Below are 21,361 nucleotides of genomic sequence, written 5' to 3'. Positions count from 1 at the left end.
TGCTCTTGGAGGCACTGTCTCATGGGGTCAAAGCAACAAGAGCCACTCAGAAGATGGGCCCGGTCCCCCACCCCCACGGCCAACGGAACCTTGGACTTCATGGGAGAGTGACCGGCCAGCAGGGAAGGACTACAAGGAGGAGGAGGAAGAGGAGGGTGAAAATGGCAGCAGGAAAGTCAGCCACAACACTGGATGTCCAGTAAGAGGCTACTGAGCTGTGCATGTCTGATTTGTGACTGACAAAATCAGTCACATTTAGAAGGGAAAAAAACCCCAAACCACCAACCAACCAGTTGGCACTGGATGCCCTCCAAGGGGAGGGGGCTGCCCACCACACTAGCCCCAGTGGGGCAGCTGTGAGAGGAGCCGGGAAGAGAAAGGAGCATCTTTGTCATAAGGATGGATGGGGGTCCAGGGCCTGCAAGTCAGGTGCTGGTGAGGTCAGGGCAGTGGGGGCGGCTGGAAGGGAGGGAGCTAGGAGGGGGCTCCTGTGGAGGGCTTGTACCACCAGGCTTCAGTCACACACTCTATCAGCACCATGGACCCCAAGAAGCCACTGCAGCACATCAAAGATATGCAACACCTTCCTCCCAACTACGAGGATGCAGCCGAGAGCCTGGAGCAGAAGGGCCAGGTGACGAAGGAGGAGAACCAGTCCCCTCGGACACTGACGTTGAAGGCCACCAGCCGCTGGCAGGGGTGCGATGGCAGCCTGGGACGGGCCGTGAGGCAGTGCCATCTGGCTCTCCAGGCTCCCTACGAGTGAGTCAGGAGGCTACCCGGCAGCAAGGTGCTTTCCAGTCAAGATGAGCCAGCTAATTACGTCACGGGAGCCTGGGGACGTTTCTGGGGATGGGGGCATCAAGTTGGGTCTGCGGTGTGGTTGTGACCCGAGTTTGATCTTGGTCCCACTGTCACGTCTGAGGTCACTAGGGGAAGGAAGCTCGGCAGGGGGAACGCCATGTCCTCGGGTTTCAGGCCATTCTCGTTCCCTGCAGGGCCGGGGTGCTCTCTCTGAACTGCTGTTCGGATGCCTTCACCCTCGAGTAGCCAGCTCCTTCCCAAGTCCCCCTTCCCCCAGCCCCAGGCTGAGCAGGTGTGCCTAACAAGCCCCTGGAAGGCGGGCTTGCTTTGTCTCCCTGCTAAGCTCTGGTTCGGCTCTGGGGGAGGGGGTGCAGACTGAACAAGGCTCTCCCCACCCCAGCCCCTGAGCACAACAGTCTGTGGGCGACGTCACGGCAGGGAAAGCAACACACCAACTCAGAAGCATGAGCTCTGAAAGCACGCTGCTGTTGTTAGGGTCAACCGAGTCACGTCCAACAGAGCGACGGCCAGCGCGGTCCTGCGCCATCCCCATGACGGACACCGGACTTGAGCCCATTACTGCAACCACCAGGTCATCCACCTCTGTGAGGGGCTGCCTCTTTCCTGGCGACCCTCGTCTTACCAAGCATGACGTCCCTGTCGACAGACATGTATCTCTCCTGATAACTGGGCCTAAAGTACAGGCAAGACAGATGTGGTCCTTTTTCTGAAGGTCCGTGGTATGTCCAACAGTCCGTCTCCCCCCCCCCCGCCCCCACTGCCATGCAAAGGCATCACCCATTCTTTGGTCTTCCGGTTCACTGCCTGGCTTCTGCGTGTAGCTGAGTTGACTGAAAGACCCCAGCTGGGGTCAGGTGCCCCTCAGTCCTCAGAGGGGCATCTTTGCTTTTGAACTTTAGAGAGGTCTTGAACAGCAGACTGGCTTTTATTTTTTAATCTTTAGTATACCATTACTAAAACCATTGGGGGGGGGGTGGTGGTGGTGGCAGCGGCAATGGTGGTGGTGGTGGTGTGTGTATGTGTGTCCTATGAGTGTCTTAGGAGTCACTGCTCCACTGCCCAGACACCACTCTGGGCCTCCGTAAGTGGTCTGGACCCTCCTGTTGCTCTCCCAGTTCAAACCTGCTACCTTTTCAGCGACTGGGGTTGCTCCAGCTCAGGAAACAAGGTTGTTCAGCCAGGGAAGAAGCCCAATGGGGTCCCCAGGGAAGAGAGCAGCTGGGCAGTGACCCAACTTTCTCTGCAGGGCCCGAATACATGAGACACCATGTACCCAGAGTGTCCATTTCTGAGCATCCCAGATGTGATGCTGTCAATGGCCAGCAAGACAGGCGGCCTCAATTGCCCAGAAGGCCCCCGCTGTCCACCCTGCATACACTGTCCGTTTCGCGGCGGTGGCTCCCTCTACGACTGACTGGGAGGGCTTTCCCAGGGCGGCAGGTGCAGAGCGGGCTTTGTTACTTACTTGAAACTCATTTTCGCTCTGAGCTTGCTCGGATTCCTCTTTATTACAGGACCTCTACGGACGAGAAAAGCAGACACCCCTGGTGAGACAGGGAACATGCAGGTGGCAGCAGCAGGGCAGTCAGGGCTTACAAACACACCAAGCCCACGGGCAGGACCGGCGGCCAGCTCAGGACCCTGTCCATCTCCACCTCGGGTACCGACACCTCAGAGATAGCTTCGCTTCTTTGGGGGAAAGGGCTGTGCCGGGGGACCAAAGAGGAAGCTTCACCAGCCACCCCGTGTGCCACGGAGCAATTTCATTGCAGGAGGAAAGCAGGCAGAGCACATTCTTCCCAGCAGTCTTACAGCAAGATGGCCGTGCTGGCTGGCCGCTAACAGCCGCGTGGTCCTGCAGGCCAACGCCGGCCCAGGGGCAGGGGCACACCTGGGAGCGCCATGGCCAGTCAGGACTCAGCCAGGCAGGCTGGGTGGACTAGCTACATGCCCAGGCGCTGGTTCGGCCATCATCACGGACTACTTAAAAAGCCCCGCCACCAATAAAGAGGATTGTGTGCACACGTGAATCCATGGCGGGACTCACCTGCATCACTTTCCTCAATGAAATTGCAGGGTCCTGGTAACCAGGGTTCGGACAGCAGCCACCAACTGGATCGCCCACCCCCCACCCCCCGAAGGGCTTCAAACCTCATACAATCATTAAAGATAAGGGAATGGGCAAATATTTAGAGCGTGTCAAAAACTGCATACGTTAGCATTGCCTCTGAAAGGAGGGTGGCTCTTGGCTACAATTAAAGTCTGTTCAAGTCAGACACATAAGGGAGGAGCCTCTTAAAAAGCGTTATGGTGATACATTCTTGAACATTCCCTTAAAAAAAAAACAACAAACAAAAACATACCTTTCCACTCCACAGCTTTATCAAAAATACCTGTGCCGAGGGTGAAAAGTGCGGACAGGGGAAAACCGCCTCGTTAAGCAACACCAGCTACTCTAGCACCGTCCGGAACGCCGAGTGGCTGAGAGCAGCCAGTCCCCACAGCAGATCCGGAGCCCCCAGCCCACAGACATATCGGGGTGTTGTGACACACACAGGCTGCGGGGGTCCGTCCCGCTCAGGACAGGGTCAACAGAATCAATAACCCATGTCCGCGGAGAAGCTATCTGCAAAAGGCAATGATTAATGCCTGCATGTAAATGACCTTCAAAGTCTTTTAACACACAATGAAGTACATTGGCACAGAGTACAGCAAATACACATGAGAGGATGCTTTCACCTGGGTCTCCTGCATTTCTCTCATGAGAGAGGCTGCAGGTTAAATCCCGTTACACCAAATGCCATGACATCAAAGTCTCACAAAACACAGTTGGGCCTTTGCTGACGGCTGGGTGGAAGCCAGACGTGGCCCCAGGAAGGAGTAGCTGGGCAGGCTTTCTCTTCCTCCGCTCCAGTCCGCTCCTGGCCACGTAGACGCTAGGCGTCACGTCTCCACATGGTCCAGGAGCCCCAAAGGACAAGGGGCACCACCTTGTTATCAATCCCCCAAAGCACCAGGCAAATGCTGATGCTGAAAGCACTCAGGGCCATGTGGCCCAAGGCCAGCACACTCCAGGGGCACCACAAGACAAGGGAGCACTTACATCCATGATCCCAGCCCTGGGAACACCGGCAACGCTGTTCAATAGAACGAGATAGCAAGATTAAAATGCCCCCCCCCCCCCAATGCCATCCTTTCCCACACTTCCCCTCCCTGCAGGAAGATTAAAGGAGGCTCTGCAATTTGATATACATTAACCCTTGCACGTTAACACATCATCTGAAACGTGCTGTAACGGGATTTGACCTGCACAACACTCTGCACGCCCCTGGCTCTACCCAAGCGGCCCCTCCTCCAACTGTATCCTCTTAGGCAGATACAGTTAACGGGCCACGTAGCCAACAGAAGGCCCTCTCCCCATCTGATGGTGCTCTTGGAAGAAAGCCGCGTCACAAAGTGACAAACGGGTCAGTGCCATCACCCCCCCTCCCCTTTAACGTCTCACAGAGGACATGTGCCCCTGTGTCATGTGCCCGGCCCGCCCCACCCCTCGGAGAGCACCATCAGGAAGGTGAGGTGGGCTTCTGTGTGATCCACACCCTGGTCTGTTTCCTCAGCAGAGAAGGCACGGGTTCCCTAGTGCCCTGTCTCTAACAAGGGTGAGAAGTGGAGGGTCTTGGGACGGGAAGCCCTGAGGTGAGGCGGGAAGGGGCTGGATGGGAGGTCAGGTCATGAGAGGAACCCAAAGGCGCTTGGGAACCGGTGGAATGTTTGTTTCAGCGTCACGTCTCCCTTTTCTCGGCCTAGCTCTGTCATGACCTATTCAATCATCTCCTGCGGGAACGGAAGTAGCCCTGAGTGAAATGACAGGATGGTGGGGAGGTTTCAGGAAATACTGGCGGTGGGACGGGTTAAGTATCCAGCATTTTCAACCCAGCAGCTGCCCCCATCAAGACTCATTCTAGACCAGCTCTCCTCTGCCCCCCAGGGCCCACTGGGAGGGGGAGTCGCCTCGATGGAGTGGGTATTTGTTTGGGGAAGTCTGCTCCCTAGGAGCCCCAGGGGAAAAGGGGAAGGGTGGTGGGGAGTGGATACCTGGGGGCATTAATGACCTCTTCTGTCCACTTTTGTATGGGCCTCACATTCCCATAATTCCTTTTTTTTTCTCAATCTAAAATTAAGCATTGAAATATCAAGAGTGGAGAAACCAAAACGCTTGTGTAAGATGCTGGAAGTCACTGGCCTGCGTGGGTCAAGTGTACAAATGATACGGTAGAAGTCACTGGAGATGATCTTCCCTCCGCCCATTCTCCCGAGATCTGGCTCGGTCCCAAGAGGAGCCAAGCACTCGCAGCTGCTGTGCAGCAGGACAGGGAATGGGTGGAAGGGGGACAGTGCCACAGGGGGTGTGGTGTTTCTCTCTCCACTTTTGTTTTTAAAGCTACAGGCAGTTTCTGAAGTTAAGTTTGTTTTGTGTGGTCAAGAATCTGTACAGTAGAAACTTAAGTTTCTAAAAGTCTAAATTCTATGACTTATCAAGGCGATTTAGCACCTTGCTTCATAGTGCATGTCAATTTCACTGTGGTCAGTACACTTGGCACCAGGTTTCCAATGTTCCTCTTTCTGGCAAAAACCACGGTGAAAGGTGCTGGTTCTTGAGACCAGGTGATGAAAGTAATCTTCCAAAACACCCCCTTGCTTTGGAGGCAGGAATGAGAAAATAGCACTGAGTTAAATCGTGTCCCACACAGCTCTTGGTTTCGACAACATGCCCTTCTAAGCAACCCGCTGTACCTGAAGCTTTGGCCTCCGGGCGTCAAAGACACCTGACACACTCAGGTTTCATTTTCCCAATCTGCCTCTGCCAGTCGGCCTGGGAAACCCCCGTCACCCGACCAGCCCATTAAGTCAGGAGGGGAACCAAATGGGACACTAAGCTCCACCATGTGAGAGGACATCTCAGCTGTCCCTAGAATCTGTGCCCGTCCACGTGCTCAAGAAAGACTGCTTTCATGCAGAGCGTCTCGATTCCAAAAGCCAAGCTCAGTGCCACCGAGCTGAGGCCGATTCACAGCAATCCTGCAGGACACGGTGGACCTGCCGTGGGCTCTGAGACTGTAGCGCCTGATGAGGGCACTGGTGGTTGCACACTGCTGACCTTGAAGTGAGCAGTCCTACGCAGAACCACATCAGCAGGGCTCCCACGGCTAACTCAAAGACCATCAGACACATCTGTGAAACCTGAGGGTTACTGTCAAGGTCTCTGTAAAGATACTGTGCCACTGGGTCAGGCTGGAAGACATGCGGAGTCGGCTACAAAACCGACATGTCGTAAAAGAAAATGCCATTTAAGAAAGAAATCACCACCAGTCATAATGTTGTACTATTACTGTGACAACAGAAGTATAATACTACAAATAAAGAGTGTCCGTAGGACCTTATGTGACACTCTTTCCCCGCAAAAAAGAACCAAGCGGTTCAGTCGATAAATTGGCTGTGGTCTTTTAAACACCTTAGAAGTCACAAACGAATGACTAAAGAACTAGGCATGGGTGCGAGAGAGAAGCCCCCTCTCCCCTCTGGGCTTCGCCATCTGAGAGAAGGCATCACCCTAAGGTGACGGCAGCATGTGAGGTCCTGCTGGGGGCCGAGAACCCCGCTATCTTCCAGCCCTCACTGCAGTCTGGGTTCTCGGCAGGGGAGGGACCCTGTGTGTGCTCTGCCTTGCTGGCAGCTCTCTGAAACTCTTCCACAGCGCGTGAGGAAGGATGGCCCGGTGAGGAAGGATGGCCGGGTGAGGAAGGATGGAGGGAGCTCTAGGAACAGCAGTAACGCAGTCTTTCTGATCCTGGCCATCTCAGCCTTTGCCTCGAGAGGAAAGTTAATTACCCAAGGCCCGGCCCACCCTAAAGTAAGTCGATGCTTTCAACTCTCTGGAACACAGGCAGTGGTTTACTGGATGGGCGTCACTACACAGGCAGACTAAAACCACGAGCACACCCGGGCGCGTGGGAGCCCAGCAAATAGGACCTCCCCAGCTGGCTATCCCACGGGGTCTCCGCCCCCCAGTGCTGACATGTGGGGGTGGCATGCACGTCCCAGGAGTGTCCTCACGTCTCAGGCCCTCGGTGGGACGACAGGAAGGTGACGAGCACCCACTGAGGCCTGGGAGAGGCATGAGTTGATGGTGAGGAGGAGGTGGGCCCATTTCTACCGCAGACAAGCAGCCTGTGCGCCTAAGTAGTATCTCTTTAAAGGCTGAAGTCCCTAAGTACATCCCGTTGGATTGTAGAAGGCCATGGAGGACAGTGGGACCCCGGATTCCATCTGCAGGGTTCAGGCTCATGCATTTCTAAAAGTACTAAACGCTCGTCATTTTCTACTGAGGAAACAGAAGTGGGGGGATCTGTTTTGCTTTGGCTAAAAATAGAAGAAAAAAAGGGCAGAAATAAACACCCCAAAAGAGAGAGATTCAATCTGAGTAACATCTTGACATCCGTATCACAGTACTTCTTTTTAAAGCACAGCACAGAGTGTAGCTGGTGCCACTTAACAAGCATTACAACTGTGTCTGTACGAAGCATTTTGGGGCCCAAGGACAAAAAGGAAAAAGACCAACAGCTGTAGAGGGGCTCCGCCTCCCGAGGTCTCATACTGTACCGTGAATCGTGTCTGTCACCTGGAAACCAGAGTGCGCTAGGCACGATCGCATGGGTAAGCCTGCAGCAGAGAACACATGCACAGACAGCTAAAGTGGTGCATCACCCACACCCTCACGCCACCCAACACAGACATTCCTCCCGGGGGGGGCCAGCTGCGCTCCGGTCTGCGCTCCAGGGACCAGAAGCTGGACCCCCAGCAAGACTGAGGCATTTGGAACGTGTCCAAAGTAGAGACAATCGCCTGAGGTGGATTACATTACCAGAAGGCAGCATCAGGTGGGCACGGAAGGATGGCCCGCGGCCTTTGGCTAGTGCTTCCGGAGAGTAGTTGCCAGAGAAACACTGGGTAGGAGCAATGGGATCAGGTGACACTAGACAAAATGTGTAACCCCTGCCTGGGAGGGCTGTTTGCTCTACTTAGAAACCTGGGATCGTGACGCCGTACTCCAAATACAAGGGGATACGAAAGGGTATTTTTAAAAAGCAGAATAAACAAAAACAACGTCAACTCCCAGTGACCTAAGATCAGTGAGAAAGCGTCTTCCCGCTGCAGGCAGCCCCCGGCTAAACGTGCCAGACTGCAGTCACAGCTCCTTTTCAGCCTGGCCGTAATGTCCTGGCTGCACAGCGGACTGGATGCCAGCTGCAGTGTGAACCCGCCGCCTGCGCCCTGGAAGAAAGACAAGGCGTGGTCTGCTCCGGTATCAATGACTTGAACGGGTGGGTGTGCCCTCTCCTAGAGGGCCGCTCTGAGATGGAGCCCACTGAAAGCCAGTGGGCAGAGCGTGGGTTTGGTGCATGGGGACTTCGTTAGCCTTTCCAGTGAAGTACAAGCACAACGCATGCAGTAAGCCCAGGGGATTCTGATGAAGACTCTGCTTCCTGGAGGGGGATGGGTGGTTTCAATCCTTTCAAAGTGAGGACCAAGTCACACACAGCCTTTCAGGGTCAGTTGGAGCTGTAGCCGGGACTGCCTGTCACCTTTCAGAACAAGGCACCCTCTCACAGCCTCTGGGGACGTCTCTGGCAGGGCTCGGCACATCTGTGCACACCCAGTGTGACCTGGTTTCTACAGGCAGGCTTTGTAAACAGCAGTATCACTGTCACTGAGCTTTCTCTTCTTTAGTTACACTCCCCCCCCCCCTTTTGGGAGTTCAGGGAGAATGGGTGTGTGTGTGTGATGACACACGTCATTTTGTTTTCTGCTTTCTAAACCCAAATTTTCTTTCACATTATCAGTGTCTGCACTGTGTCGCGACACCTTTCACTTCTGTGTGGTTAGTACTCAGACATGCACGAGTGTTAGCCCTTCCACAGCTCACACCCACCCGCCACCCCTCGAGGCGTCAACGCTTTTCAGACCGCGCTCGAGGGAGGCCTTCAGTGCGTGTGTGGACTCTCACGCCTATGAGCACGGTGAGCAGCCAGGCCGGGTCTCCGCAGTCATGCTCAGTATACCTGGCGGACAAACAAGCCTCCGAGCCGTTGGCCAATGGGCACAGGTCACCAGTGAACATAGGTGCCGACGCTGTATCTTCTGCCATCGTGGTAAACAAGCAAGCCAGCTACGCACGGGCAGCCAGCCACACTCAATTCCTTGCAAAGGCGGCTGCGTGGGCACTGTCGGGTGCGGGCTCCTTCCCGGTGTCGGAGCGGAAAAGATCCAGTTACACTCACAGCTCAGCCGACAGCTGCAGGCTCTCTTCCAGGAATGGCCTCTCCTCCCGCAATGGCAAAGGCCGAACTATCACTTCTCAGAACGTCTTCGAAGAGGCCCTAGTTTAGTGAGAGGTGATCTGCAGGGTGGAGTTCATCAAGAAATAATCGCCTTACGAGATGGACACGAGTCTGTGTGAAACAGACCCGTGTTAGTGCGTGATCAGAGCGGCAGCTGCGTGTGCAGTAACAGCATGCACCATGCACTGGATAGATGGCGCCCAGCTGTTTGAGAAGCCATTGTCTTCTCCGTGCTGATTACAAAGGACTCGTTCATCCCTTGGTGGGACCCAGGATGTTTCAATCAAATCAAACCTCCAGCCGCAGGGGGAAAGTCTGCCAGGTCTCGTCTTATACAGTAAGCACAGGGGCTGGCAGGCACACATTTGGGGGGGGCAGAAACTGAGCTCAGCCCCATTCAGAAGGCTTTATGTGGGTGGCCTGCTACTAACCCTGAGGGAGCTAAGCCGAGAGCAGTCACCTCGCTGCTGCCCCCGCTAGAGGACCCTGGGGCTCGCAGCACCTCAGTGAGAAAAGGAGAGGGGACAGAGGATAAGGAGAGCCCATGTGCTCCATCGTGAAGCCGCACACTGTCACAGCATAGCCGGGCCTGTCCTTGTGTGCCGTCGCGAAGCAGCGGCACATTCTCTCGTCTTAAAAGCTGCCACTGCCCTAGCCGATGTGGCTGATCTGGGGGGTGAGGGGGTCCCTGCTACACTACCCCATGGGAGCCCACACGTGCATGCAGGGTTGCCTGCTTGTGAGGCCAAGTGAGGAAGCAAGGGGGCAGGAAGACAGATGCCGCGCTAACTTTACTTCCACCTGAAACCTCACCGCGGGGCAAACCATGTGGTTCCCTCTCAGGGCTCTGCACTGACCCTTCTGGCCACCTCCTATCCAGTCTGGCCTTTATGTGGTGGCTGTATAAACTACTCATGTCCCTTCCTCCATTACAGGTTGAACCGATTCCAAACAGTTGCTCATAAATCAGCAAATGATTGCTCCACGCCCTCTTCAAACAAACAAACAGAAATGGTGTTTCAGGCTGACTGGGAGCCATGTGGAAGGAAGCTGGGGTGGTGATGTGACACAGGAGGGTCGGCAGGGTCGGTCCTCTCCACTCCTTCCCGCTCTCTCACCCGAGCCTTCCTCAGCAACCTCTCCTCAAGCGCCCCGCCGTCCACCGACCTCAATGCCTAGCTGACAGCTGGGCTGAGGAAAGGAGAAGGAGAAGTGTGCTTGGGCTCAGGGCTCAGGGCTCCTGCTGCTGATTCCCAGTGAAAGGAAGCAATGGCGGATTTCTTCCTTCAGTGAAAAGGCGTCTGCTGCCTAGTTAACCGGGTGATGGTTAGACATTTGCCTATTTACTCACTTAGGAAACTTTTCATTTCATTTAAGGAACAAAATCTATCCAAGATGCTTCTGCCAGCAGGGCCCAGGCTTCGTCAGTGGAGGGGCACCAGGAAGAGAGACTTGGTCAACATCAATCTGGCAAAAACACAACTGGGGAGGAATGCGCCCAAGAGCCTGTCGCTGCTCGGGGAGCCAGTCGTGCGAGTTCAATCCATCTGAAGCGGCTTCGACGATCCTATTTCCTTTTCCCAGTTACTCGACTGAGTCTGGTTGGGGGAGGAGCAAAAATGTGCGTCCAGAGAGAGCTTCCACTCACGGTCTCTGGGTCAGACTCCCACGCCACAGGCTCCATCGCCTGCACTTTCAGCAGGGGGCCACTGACGGCTGCGGAAAGGATTGCTTAAATGCAAATGAGCAGAACCAAGACCGTTCTCACGGAAAAGCCTTTGCTCATTAAAAGTACCAGCGGGACCTCGTGGAGTGTTCTTTTTCAAAGGCTGCGCACTAAGTGCAACTTGATGACATGGAAACCCAGGCTGGCAGGGTAGCTGAACTTGGCATCTTCTGCTGAGCACCACCACAGAGGGGCCAGTGGATGCAAAGCAGTTTCAACAGAGACCCTGGCCCTGGGCCAGGTGGGTGGACCTCATGACAGCATGACCCCGGCTTTTGCAGTAAGACACACATGGCTGTGGAAGAGCTATGGGACCTGTAAACATGCTTGACGGGGTCCAGCACAGTCCAACCTTTACTGCTTCCGTAGCCTGACACAGTCAGGAAGAGTGAGACACGGAAAGGCTCATTCCCATGCAGCTGATTTACACCTTACGATTTCTAAAGATGAAGTCGAAAGAATCCAGGGTGTGGACATAAACTGCTTTGTGGGTGCAGGTGAAACAGACTATTCTTGTAAACAATTAAATCAGACACCGATCAACTCTCCTTTATGGAGCTATGCGGGGCCCTTGTAAAGAAGAAAACCGGCATTAATTTCTGCCACAGAAATACCAAACCAAACATTTCCACATGGTCAGTAAGTTTATAGCATAGTTAACAACAACAAACTGGTTATTTAGGGTATCCTATCAGTGATCTGATTAGGCAATTCAAATGATCTACTTAAATGACAAATAAACTATATGAAATTATTTAAGCCATATCAAAGATTTTAAAAGATTGAAAATCTAACATGCTAAGACTTCAAGAAGTCTCCAGGGGAGGGTAATCATTTACTGGGAGCCTACTTCCTCCAGCAGGCAGTGGCCCCGAGGAGGGCGGCGGTTCTGCTCTCGACGCAGTGCCTTCCGTGCGTACGACTGGAGATGCTAGGTCTGTGCTGAACATTTCAGGGCAGTCTAACGAAACTCAAGCATCAGCCGGCAAGAGCTCCAAAGATTTCCAGAAGAATCCTGATCAAAAAGGGGGCTAATGCCAAACAGAGTATCTCAATTTCTCATGGACTCTAGACTTTCTGGAGGCAGAGTGGGTGAAGTCCTCGAACTATTGCCCTGAGATAATCTTTACATCTTAAACCAGAAATACCTGCTGAGGTTCGCATAAGCCAAATAGTAATTCAATGACAATGGCCTGCCATGAGCATGAAACTCTGCTACAATCTCTGTGGGATCAGGGAAGGATGGGATGGGAACCTCAGGGGGGCAGCGAGCTTATGCTCCTGGGAGAGCTTTTGGAAAGAGGGGGTGAGAATGGCTAGTCAAGCAGAAGAATGGCGTCTGGTTTTATGTAGAAGCTGTTAAGATTGGTGTATGTCTTGCTGTGTTTATTCTCACCAACTCGATACAATCGAAAGGAATGGGAAAAAGAAAAAGCGAGTACTAAAGATTTAACCAGCAATATCTCCTTTCTGGATATAAAACCAGGACCATGTCTGTAGTGATTTACTTAATCCGTGCGTTAGAAACAGGAATGGATTTAGGATGCGAAATCGGGCAAGCTGCGCAGCCCAGCTCAAATGACAGCCGCGCGTTGCAAGACTTCAGTAGCATCAGTCAGATACACTCACTCTCTTCCCAGACATTTTAGGGGAAAGGATGATCCAACCTAACACGGGCCCCTCCCACTCCCAAAGCCGCGCAGGCGCTCACCATTTGGAGAATCGCTCCATAGAGCCGGAGCAGCACGGTCCGGGGCTCGTCAGCAACGGTGGCCATCGTGTCAGGCAGGGAGCACTGGAACAGCATGTTGCTGAGGCCGCCTCTGCCGGAAACAAAGTGGCGGATGGTCAGTCAGGGTCCATCGGAGCCACAGCAAAAAGGAGGACCCCGAGTCCCCCAGAACTTGAGAGGTGGGCGACATCACTCTTCTCAGGTAAGGGGAGAAGTCACAATCACCCAGGGGTGTTCTTGATTTCGCCTCTCAGAAGACTCAGAACATGAACGATTTAAGCTCAACACCTTCGGATTAATTCTGAGTCATGCTAAACACCGTCTGTCTGTCTGGACGAGAGCTGTGAGCGGGCACAGCTGCATGTGTGCACCCTGAGGAACCTCTTCAGAATGGCTCCCTCAAGCTCACCTTCTTCTAGAACCCAAAGTTCTCACTGTCTTTCCATAGCTAACAGGTAGGAATCTTGGGGTGATCTCTAAGGCTTCTCCTCCAGGGCTTTTCACTCAGTGAGATTCCCAACCAATTCTGACTGAGAACCTGCTCAGAGCACTCGGAGCACCATTAACTGCTTGTGGACACACACGAAAGGCCTCTACCCTGAGGCGAGCCACCGAGGACCAGACGTGGCCTGCTGAGGGGACACTGAGTCAGTCCTCACAGCCCTCCCGAGACTGTCTGCGTGCCGTCTTTGGAGGCAAAGCGCGGCAGGTCCTTCCTCCGGTGGAGTGGCTGCTGGGCTCAGAGCACCGGTCTTTCGGTCCCCCAGGGCTCCTTGTTGGAAGCCTTAAACCCAGCAAGCCAGCTCCCACTCCAGGGAGTCTGAAGCTCGAGGCCGGTGCATTCACACTGCTGACCCTGCCACTGGCTGCTGCCCAGTGCACAGCCCGCTGTGCCCCAGGGCTCCCTGGGAATGGCAGGCTTCCGGAAGACCGTGAACGATAACTAAGTGCTCACCAGATGCCCGCGCTGCTCTGCACCAACGTCACACAGCTGGTGTGTGGGGCCACTGCTTTCTAGACAGACACCATCCTAGCCGGTTACAGGAGCCCCGCACTCTGGCCCTGTGTCTGCTCGTGACCATCTGGGCATTGTCAGTGTTGCTATTAGTACCAGCGTAGAAACCAGGGTCTGATGTGCTGCCTCAGAGCCTTGGCACCCTTCTCAGCCGGCTCTGCCACCATGGGCGCCGTCCCTGCCAGCCCCCTGCAATGGCACCACCTCAGCCCCCAGCCCCCCTCCGAGGTGTGAGGCACAGATCTTTGGGGCCCGTCCCTGAGCTGCCATGCTCTAGTCACCCCATCTCACCTTGGTGTTCCTTTTCCCCGCTAAATTGCCAATTCCCTATCCACAGTACATTCTGTGAAATAGGATGCTATGCGACCTGACTGTGCAGACATGCCTACATCGTGGGCAGAGTTATTTGCTGAATTTTCCCTTTGTTTTGTTCAATGATCTGTTTCACTTCCAAACAGGTACTTCTGCTGTGCCTGCCTCTGCTGCCATGGGCACTGGGTGCTGCCTCTGGAGCACAGTGCACTTCACTGCGAGAATGCTGCAATGTGTAAGGGATTCGAGACTGGGTGCTGCTTCTCCCGAGTGGACAGGAAACTTCTGACCCCAGGAGGGCACCTCCACATGGACACACTGACAGACCTAAGCCAGGGGCATGGGCTTTCCTACAGGAGCCATGGGTACGGCATGTACCCCCATACCGCGGCAGCCGTCGTGAGGTGCACCAGAGACATGAGGCACACGTGTTATGTGCAGACAGCTGTGTGCAATGACCAGCATCTCTCAACTCTAGTATAGCCTTATGGGACCATGGACGCTGCCTCAATGGAGGCTGCGTGGCCCATGACTGACTGAGACACCAGGGCCTGCTCCATTTCCTGCCTGGGTCCTGCCTGCCCTAACTGGTACAAGAGCTTCAAGAGCACCTGGGAACACAACAGATCACATCCCAGGAATGGCAGAGCTGTTACCTGAAAGGGGTCCAGACCCTCATCAGCACCCTGAAGGGTCCACAACAGCTGATGTCCACACTGGCTAACCCCACCCCAGATATTCCTACAGAGTGTATGCCAGCTACCGTGTCCACATCAGCTAGTCTTATAGCGTCCCCGTCGTTCTGTCTACAGCGTCCATACCATCTGTAGAGGCCACAATGGCTACCCCTCCACATCACCTATTACTAAATTGTCCACACTGGTTACCCCCTCTACTGACCATTCTTTTTTTTAATCATTTTATTGGGGGCTCATACAATTCTTATCACAATCCATACATCCATCCATTGTGTCAAGAACATATGTACATTTGTTGCCATCATTCTCAACACATTTGCCTTCTACTTGAGCCCTTAATATCTGCTGCTCATTTTCCCCCTCCCTCCCCACTACCATTCTTACAAATTTCCATGCTGGCTCCCTGCACACCAGCTATTCCTAGAATGGCTACACTGACCATACACTGGCTACCCCTCCCCACCAGCTATTCCCAGTGTTCACCCTGGCTAACCAGCCCCCCCCCCAATTCCCCACTGACTATTCCCACAGTGTCCACAACGACTATGCTTCATGGTGGCCACACTGGTCATTCCCAAACTTCTTTTTGAATGAACAGAAAATAAATGTCTTTTGTTTAAGTCACTCTTAGTTTGGGGTTTTCGGTTGTAAGAAAAGTGAACACCAACTGACCGAGTAGCTTATCACCACGTCCACCGGCTTGCATTCTCTCAATCTGGAAGCCCCTCCTCCCCCACCGCTATCTGAAACAACCTGCCCGCCCAGTTCACGGGCCAACTTCCTTGGCGAGGCTTCCACGGTCTCTGTTAGCTCCCCGACGGCAGCACCAATGTCAAACCCAGGGACCGAGGCCAGCACTGCTCCATAAAGATGTCCGGGAAATGACAACAGCCGCCACCGCTCGGTCCCTGCTCCCAATTTCCAATTATGCTTGGAGGCTGGATGCGTGCGGCTCCCTACTGCCACGCCTGCTGGGCTGGTGCCCACTCCCAGGTGCTGTGCCCGCTCACTCTCAGAGACAGCCCCACACATGGCCGCAGACGCCAGGTCGGCAAAATGCATCCTTAGTTACTGAAATCTCCCGATGGAATTCCATCTAGGCGGGGAGGGGTGCAAAGGAATAAACACACCACCGGACGACTCCAGGACACAGAAGAACACGATGCGGCTCTGACTGAGCTAGTTAAGGGTCCATGGACAAGCAGTGAGATGATAACAGGCACAACATCCACCAAGCTCTCCACGCACATTCTTGGGACACTCATGGGTCCTAGTCTTCAAGTTGCATACTGTTCCAACCGTTATGTACCGTTCTCAAGTTAAAGCGCACAGTAAGGAAAAGCCCCCTCGGGGCACCTGGCAGCCAGACGTGGGGTGGCGGAGCTGAGAGCACCTGAATTCCCCCTGGCATGCTGCGCCCCAAGTCCCCGGCCCACAGGGTCCGCAGCTGGCCCCGAGGGAAGGAAGACTGTGCCACCTTAGCGCACTTTGAGCAGCCAAGTTACAGTCGGAAAGTCAAGCCAAACATCAAAGAATGTACTGGGTTGCTCTGGGGAGGTAGAAAAGGATTAGCACGGCATTCAATGCCCACGACTGTGATACAACGCCTGTAAAACCCCAAGGAAAACCGTGTCACTCAGCGAACATTTTCAAGCCGTGTGAAAACACAGGGGCACAGCATCTACACGAGGGAGCGTCAAAACGTTTGTGGAAAGTGGAATGAAAGATCATGGGACTTCCCCCACGGCCACCATGATGTATTGATCTGCTACCGGCCATGCTTGTGACCGCTTTCTTTCACCTCCGTGTCTTCTTCAGAGCTCTGCATCTCAGCAAACCCTTGGCCCCCACTTTCACCACAAGCTAATAGGCTCCCTCAGCTGAATGATGCTTCTGCAGGTTTTTAAAAACATTTTAAAAATCATTTTACTGGGGGCTCATACAAGTCTTATCACAATCCATACATACGTCAATCGTGTAAAGCACATTTGTACATTCATTACCCTCATCATTCTCAAAACATTTGCTCTCCACCTAAGCCCCTGGCATCAGCTCATTTTCCCCTTTCCCTCCCTGTTCCCCACTCCCTCATGAACTCTTGATAATTTATAAATTATAATTTTGTCATTTACTGTCCAATGTCTCCCTTCACCTACTTTTCTGTTGTCCACCCCTCAGGGAGTAGTTTATATGTAGATCCCTGTAATTGGTCCCCCCTTTCCACCCCACCCTCCCTCGACCACCACTGGTCCTGAAGGGATCATCTGTCCTGGATTCCTTGTGTTCCCAATTCCTATCTGTACCAGTGTACATCCTCTGGTCTAGCCAGATTTGTAAGGTAGACTTGGGATCATGATATGGGGGAGGGGGAAGCATTTAGGAACTAGAGGAAAGTTGTGTGTTTCATCATTGCTATACTGCACCCTGATTGGCTTGTCTCCTTCCGTGACCCTTCCTACAGACGGCCTTTTGGTCCCCACTCTGCACTCCCCCTCATTCACAATGATGATTTTTTTGTTCTTTGATGCCTGATACCTGATCCCTTCGACACCTCGTGATCACACAATCTGGAGGAGAAAACAATAGGACTGATGTTTGGGGAGGAGATGGGGGAAAGAAGTGGTGTCAACAAACCCAGAGACAGGGAAGAACAAGTGATCCAAATCGGTAGTGAGGAGGGTGTAGGAGGCCTGGTAGGGTGTGATCAAGAGTAATGTAATCGAGAGGAATTACTGAAACCCAAATGAAGGCTGAGCATGATAGTGGGACAAGAGGAAAGTAATGGGAAATAGAGGAAAGAACTAGGACGCAAAGGGCATTTATAGATGTCTAAATAAAGACATGTACATATGCAAATATATTTATATATGAGGATGGGGAAATAGATCTATGTGCATATATTTATAGGTTTAGTATTAGCAGATGGACATTGGGCCTCCACTCAAGTACTACCTCAATGCAAGAATACTTTGTTCTATTAAACTAGTATTCCATGATACTCACCTGATCGCTAAAGACAATGCCGGTGCATAAGCAAATGTGGTGAAGAAGGCTGATGGAGCCCGACTATCAAAAGATATAGCATCTAGAGCCTTAAAGGCTTGAAGGGCTCTCTCCACGAGGACCACCAAGTGGGGCTGAGAATAAAGCTGATGGAGTCCCTTTAGAAGGATGCAACCACGTTTAGAGAAGATGAACGACAAGAAAGAAACGAAGGAACCACAAAAGCTTAACCATGATTCTGTTTCCAGATGGCTAACACCCCGAAGAGAAGGGCTGCTTATGTTTTCACAGGCAAAGGAGATAGGTGGATTTCTCTTCCGCCAGCAAGGCCCAGAAGAAAGGAGGGAAGCTGATGCGTGACCTTACCCTGTCCTGCTATTAAAGTTACTCAAAACATCAAGAAGACCTCACAGATGCCTGAGAATGGCAATCGCTGACTGCTGAGATAGTTTTTCCATTGCTGACGCTGTCAAAGGGACTCTGGGACTCTATCTAACTGAACACTTTATTCAATAGTGACTGGACTATTACAACAGACTGTTCTTTTGCTGAAAGATCAAGATTTTGGACTTGCCAATTAATGCTATAATGTTACTGGAATGTTACTGATTTTTTATAACCCCATACCCATATAATAAGACATTGTATGATTGGGATTTGATCAGGAAACATTTTCATTAGCTGTTGATCAGCTGAAAAGGGATATTTTCCATACACTCAAAGACAAGCTTGAGGTGTCTCCTGGCTCTGATATGATTAAGCAATTGGTGAATGGCATGGAAGGGTTGGCTCCTCGAGCTTGGGCTCAAAGTATCACACAGAGCTTACGTTCCAGTCTGACTGTGTTGCTTATCATCATCATTTTGATGCTCGCGGTCTCCTGTCGCTTCTATAGGAAACTGAGATATGAAGAGAGACCATGTTGCCTCCGTGACACTATTAAATCTTAAACGTAGTATAAAAGGGGGAAATGTGGGAAACTAGCACTGAGGGAAACAGGACTGGGACTCATTCCCTGACTGGTATGGAGGGAATCTGGAAGATTAGTATTCCGTGGCAGGAAGACCACCACTCTGGTGGTTGGAGATATAGTCCGAGTACGTTTCCCTGTGGCAGTCTATCATTTCCACAGTTTCTCCCTTAAAGCTGTGCTGCCTTAAAGTGAGCACATGGTTGATTCTGTCTCATGATAGAAGCAGACATTCCTACTGGCTCTCTCTCTTCCCGCCGCGGCATCCAGCCCCTCTCATCCCTTTCCCCAATAGCAGGTGGGCATAGGGAAGACTTTATCCTCCGTGCCTGGATTCAAAATGTTTGCCATAAGCCTGACTTTTTGGCTTAGCTATATTGATTTGGTCATTAAATTTGTCTCGACAGCTTTCAATGCATAGCAAATAACCATGTAGCTACTGTGGCTCTTTTCAATTTTATAAATAAAACAAAAGGGAGAACTGTGGGAAACAAAAGGATTTCTCCCATGTTGTCTCCCCCAAATAAATGCCAAACTTAACTGCTTGCTACACATGGCAAATGACTATACACTTGGAGGTCACCAGGAGTAGGTCAGGGGTCATTCTCCCTAAGGGTTATCAGCCATCCAGAGCAAGCAGTCACCACTGTTGATCCCACAAGTAGGACCCACTCCTTTCTGATAAGGATGGTAGTTGTCTGTTTCCTTGTAGGAGACCCAAGGGTGACCAAGGTTAGGGCGCCATCATAAATCTGGGGTCCACCCTTGTTGTCACATGTACACCTCTAGTCCCTCCCCTTCCTATGTACACACCCCTAGCTGATCCCCTTCCTGTCACGCTCATGCCTATCGTACACCCCCTTCCTATGGTGCGTATGCCTATTGTACTGCCCCTTCCTGTGACGTGTGGTGACCTGTAATCACGCCCCCTAAGTAGTTCTAGCCCTTGGTTAGAATAAAGTTGGTCTCTCCTGCTCTCGCTCTCGGGCTCTCCCCACAAGGATCACCAAATGGGTCTGAGGTGAACGTGCTACCATGAAGAAAGAAAAAAAAAAAAGAAAGGCTTGAAGGTAAACAAGCAGCCATGTAGCTCAGAAGCAACAAAGCCCACATGGAAGAAGCTCCCGCAGTTACCTTGTCCTTAATAAAGAGGTGGGATTTTCCGACAAACTCTTTGAGGTACCCTCTAGCTGTTTCAGTCCACAGTGGCCCCATGTGGCAGGTGTAATCTTCCACAAGCTCATGCTCACCTTGACCAGGACACATTGTCAGGTCTTTCTCCCGTGGAGTCCTGGGTAGCTCAAGCGCCAACCCGCAGCCAGCAGCCAAGTGCTTCACAGCTAGTGCCAACAGGGCTCTGACAAACATCCGTTCAAAAGCACCACGGCCAGTAAATGGATGAAGGTGGCACTTTGCCATCTCCTTGTGAAAGGTCGCCTGGATTCTCTGTGGGAATGGGATGATGTTTCCAGGTAGAAAATTGGTGAGCGTTACCTGAATGGTCCTTTAGTTTGCAGTACGGACAGTGCTGAACACCCAGTTTGCAAAAACAAAACAACTCTTTAAACACAACACTTGGCTCTCGAAAGCTGGTCTACGCAGGCTTCAGCACACCACAACCGGTCACTAAAAATAAAGCCAAACTCGGTGCCATCGCGTCGGTGCCCACTCACAGCAGCCCGAGAGGAGAGGGCAGGAATAGAAAGCCCTGTCTTTCTCCCACATAGCGGCTGGTCTGGTGTTTAGCAGCCCTGTGCAAAACCACGATGCCACCAGCCTTCCTTAATGGCACTAAAAGCACTTTAAAAAGAAAAGGAATTTTAAAAAATGTTGTGAGCGTAAAGGTTTATTGTGCCAACCTGGCCAATGAACACAGGTGGGATTAATTGAAGGGCAAAGAGATAAATGGCTCGGCGAGCCTTGCCTTTCTGTCTCTTGCTCTCTGGTGGTCGGACCAGGGTGCAGCTGCCTTAGCTAGTTTCTCTGCCTCAGCTGACAAGGCTCCCTGAGAAGCCACATGTACCTACCCTGATGCAGCTCTGGGTGCTGGAGCAGCCACGTGGAGACCCCTGCCAGCGCTGGGATGCTTACACAACACTGACTCGGCGTTCCTCCTGCAGTCGGCGTCATTGTGTGTTTCATGAGATCGATGTCGGACGTATGGGCTAATGTCGGACTGGGCTGGGATGCTTTCTTAAGGTACACTTACCCCTCATATAAAACTCTCATACATATATGAATTTCTGTGGATTTGTTTTCTCTAGTCTACACAGACTAACACAAATGTATTATTGACCATTCAACACTCAAATGTTGCTTCTACACTTGCGAATTTCCCAAATTTTTTCAAAAAGAATCATGACTCATAATAGTTTTTTTCCCATAGTTTATTTAAAAGGGTAACTACTGTGCATATCTAGAAACTACAGCAAGAAGAAGCACCTCTATTTTCCCCGAAAGCAAGGAGGCATCTATGCTGGGTCCAGGACGCTGGCGGTGCAGTGATGAGGCTCGCTGAGAGAGAAAGGCCTGGCAGCCTGCTTCTGTGAAGGTGCCAGTGAGACTTGGCCAAGGGGCGGCTCCCCTCTGTCCTGTGCCCTAGAGGGCTACCACGGTTGAGAATCCACTCGGCGGCAGGGAGCTGGGTTGGGGGTGGGTCATGCTAGCTCAGAACAGGGAGA

The 21,361-nt window shown here is 52.4% G+C and overlaps 1 protein-coding gene across 3 annotated transcripts in view; it reads right to left on the bottom strand.

Moving 5' to 3' along the window:
• CHKA (choline kinase alpha) overlaps nt 1-21,361 on the bottom strand; it is a 41,131-nt gene that overhangs the window by 7,708 nt on the left and 12,062 nt on the right. For 2 of the 3 annotated variants that reach the window (XM_075545265.1, XM_075545263.1), the window contains exons 2-3: nt 12,662-12,773; nt 2,291-2,344 (exon numbers count right to left, since the gene is read on the bottom strand). In XM_075545265.1, coding sequence (XP_075401380.1) covers nt 2,291-2,344; nt 12,662-12,773 — 166 coding nt within the window. The remainder of the gene's footprint in view (nt 1-2,290; nt 2,345-12,661; nt 12,774-21,361) is intronic. The other variant, XM_075545264.1, reaches the window with a different exon arrangement.

Source organism: Tenrec ecaudatus, chromosome 4 (assembly GCF_050624435.1).
Source record: "Tenrec ecaudatus isolate mTenEca1 chromosome 4, mTenEca1.hap1, whole genome shotgun sequence".
Taxonomy (NCBI): Eukaryota; Metazoa; Chordata; class Mammalia; order Afrosoricida; family Tenrecidae; genus Tenrec; species Tenrec ecaudatus.
This window is presented reverse-complemented; position numbering and strand designations above follow the sequence as displayed.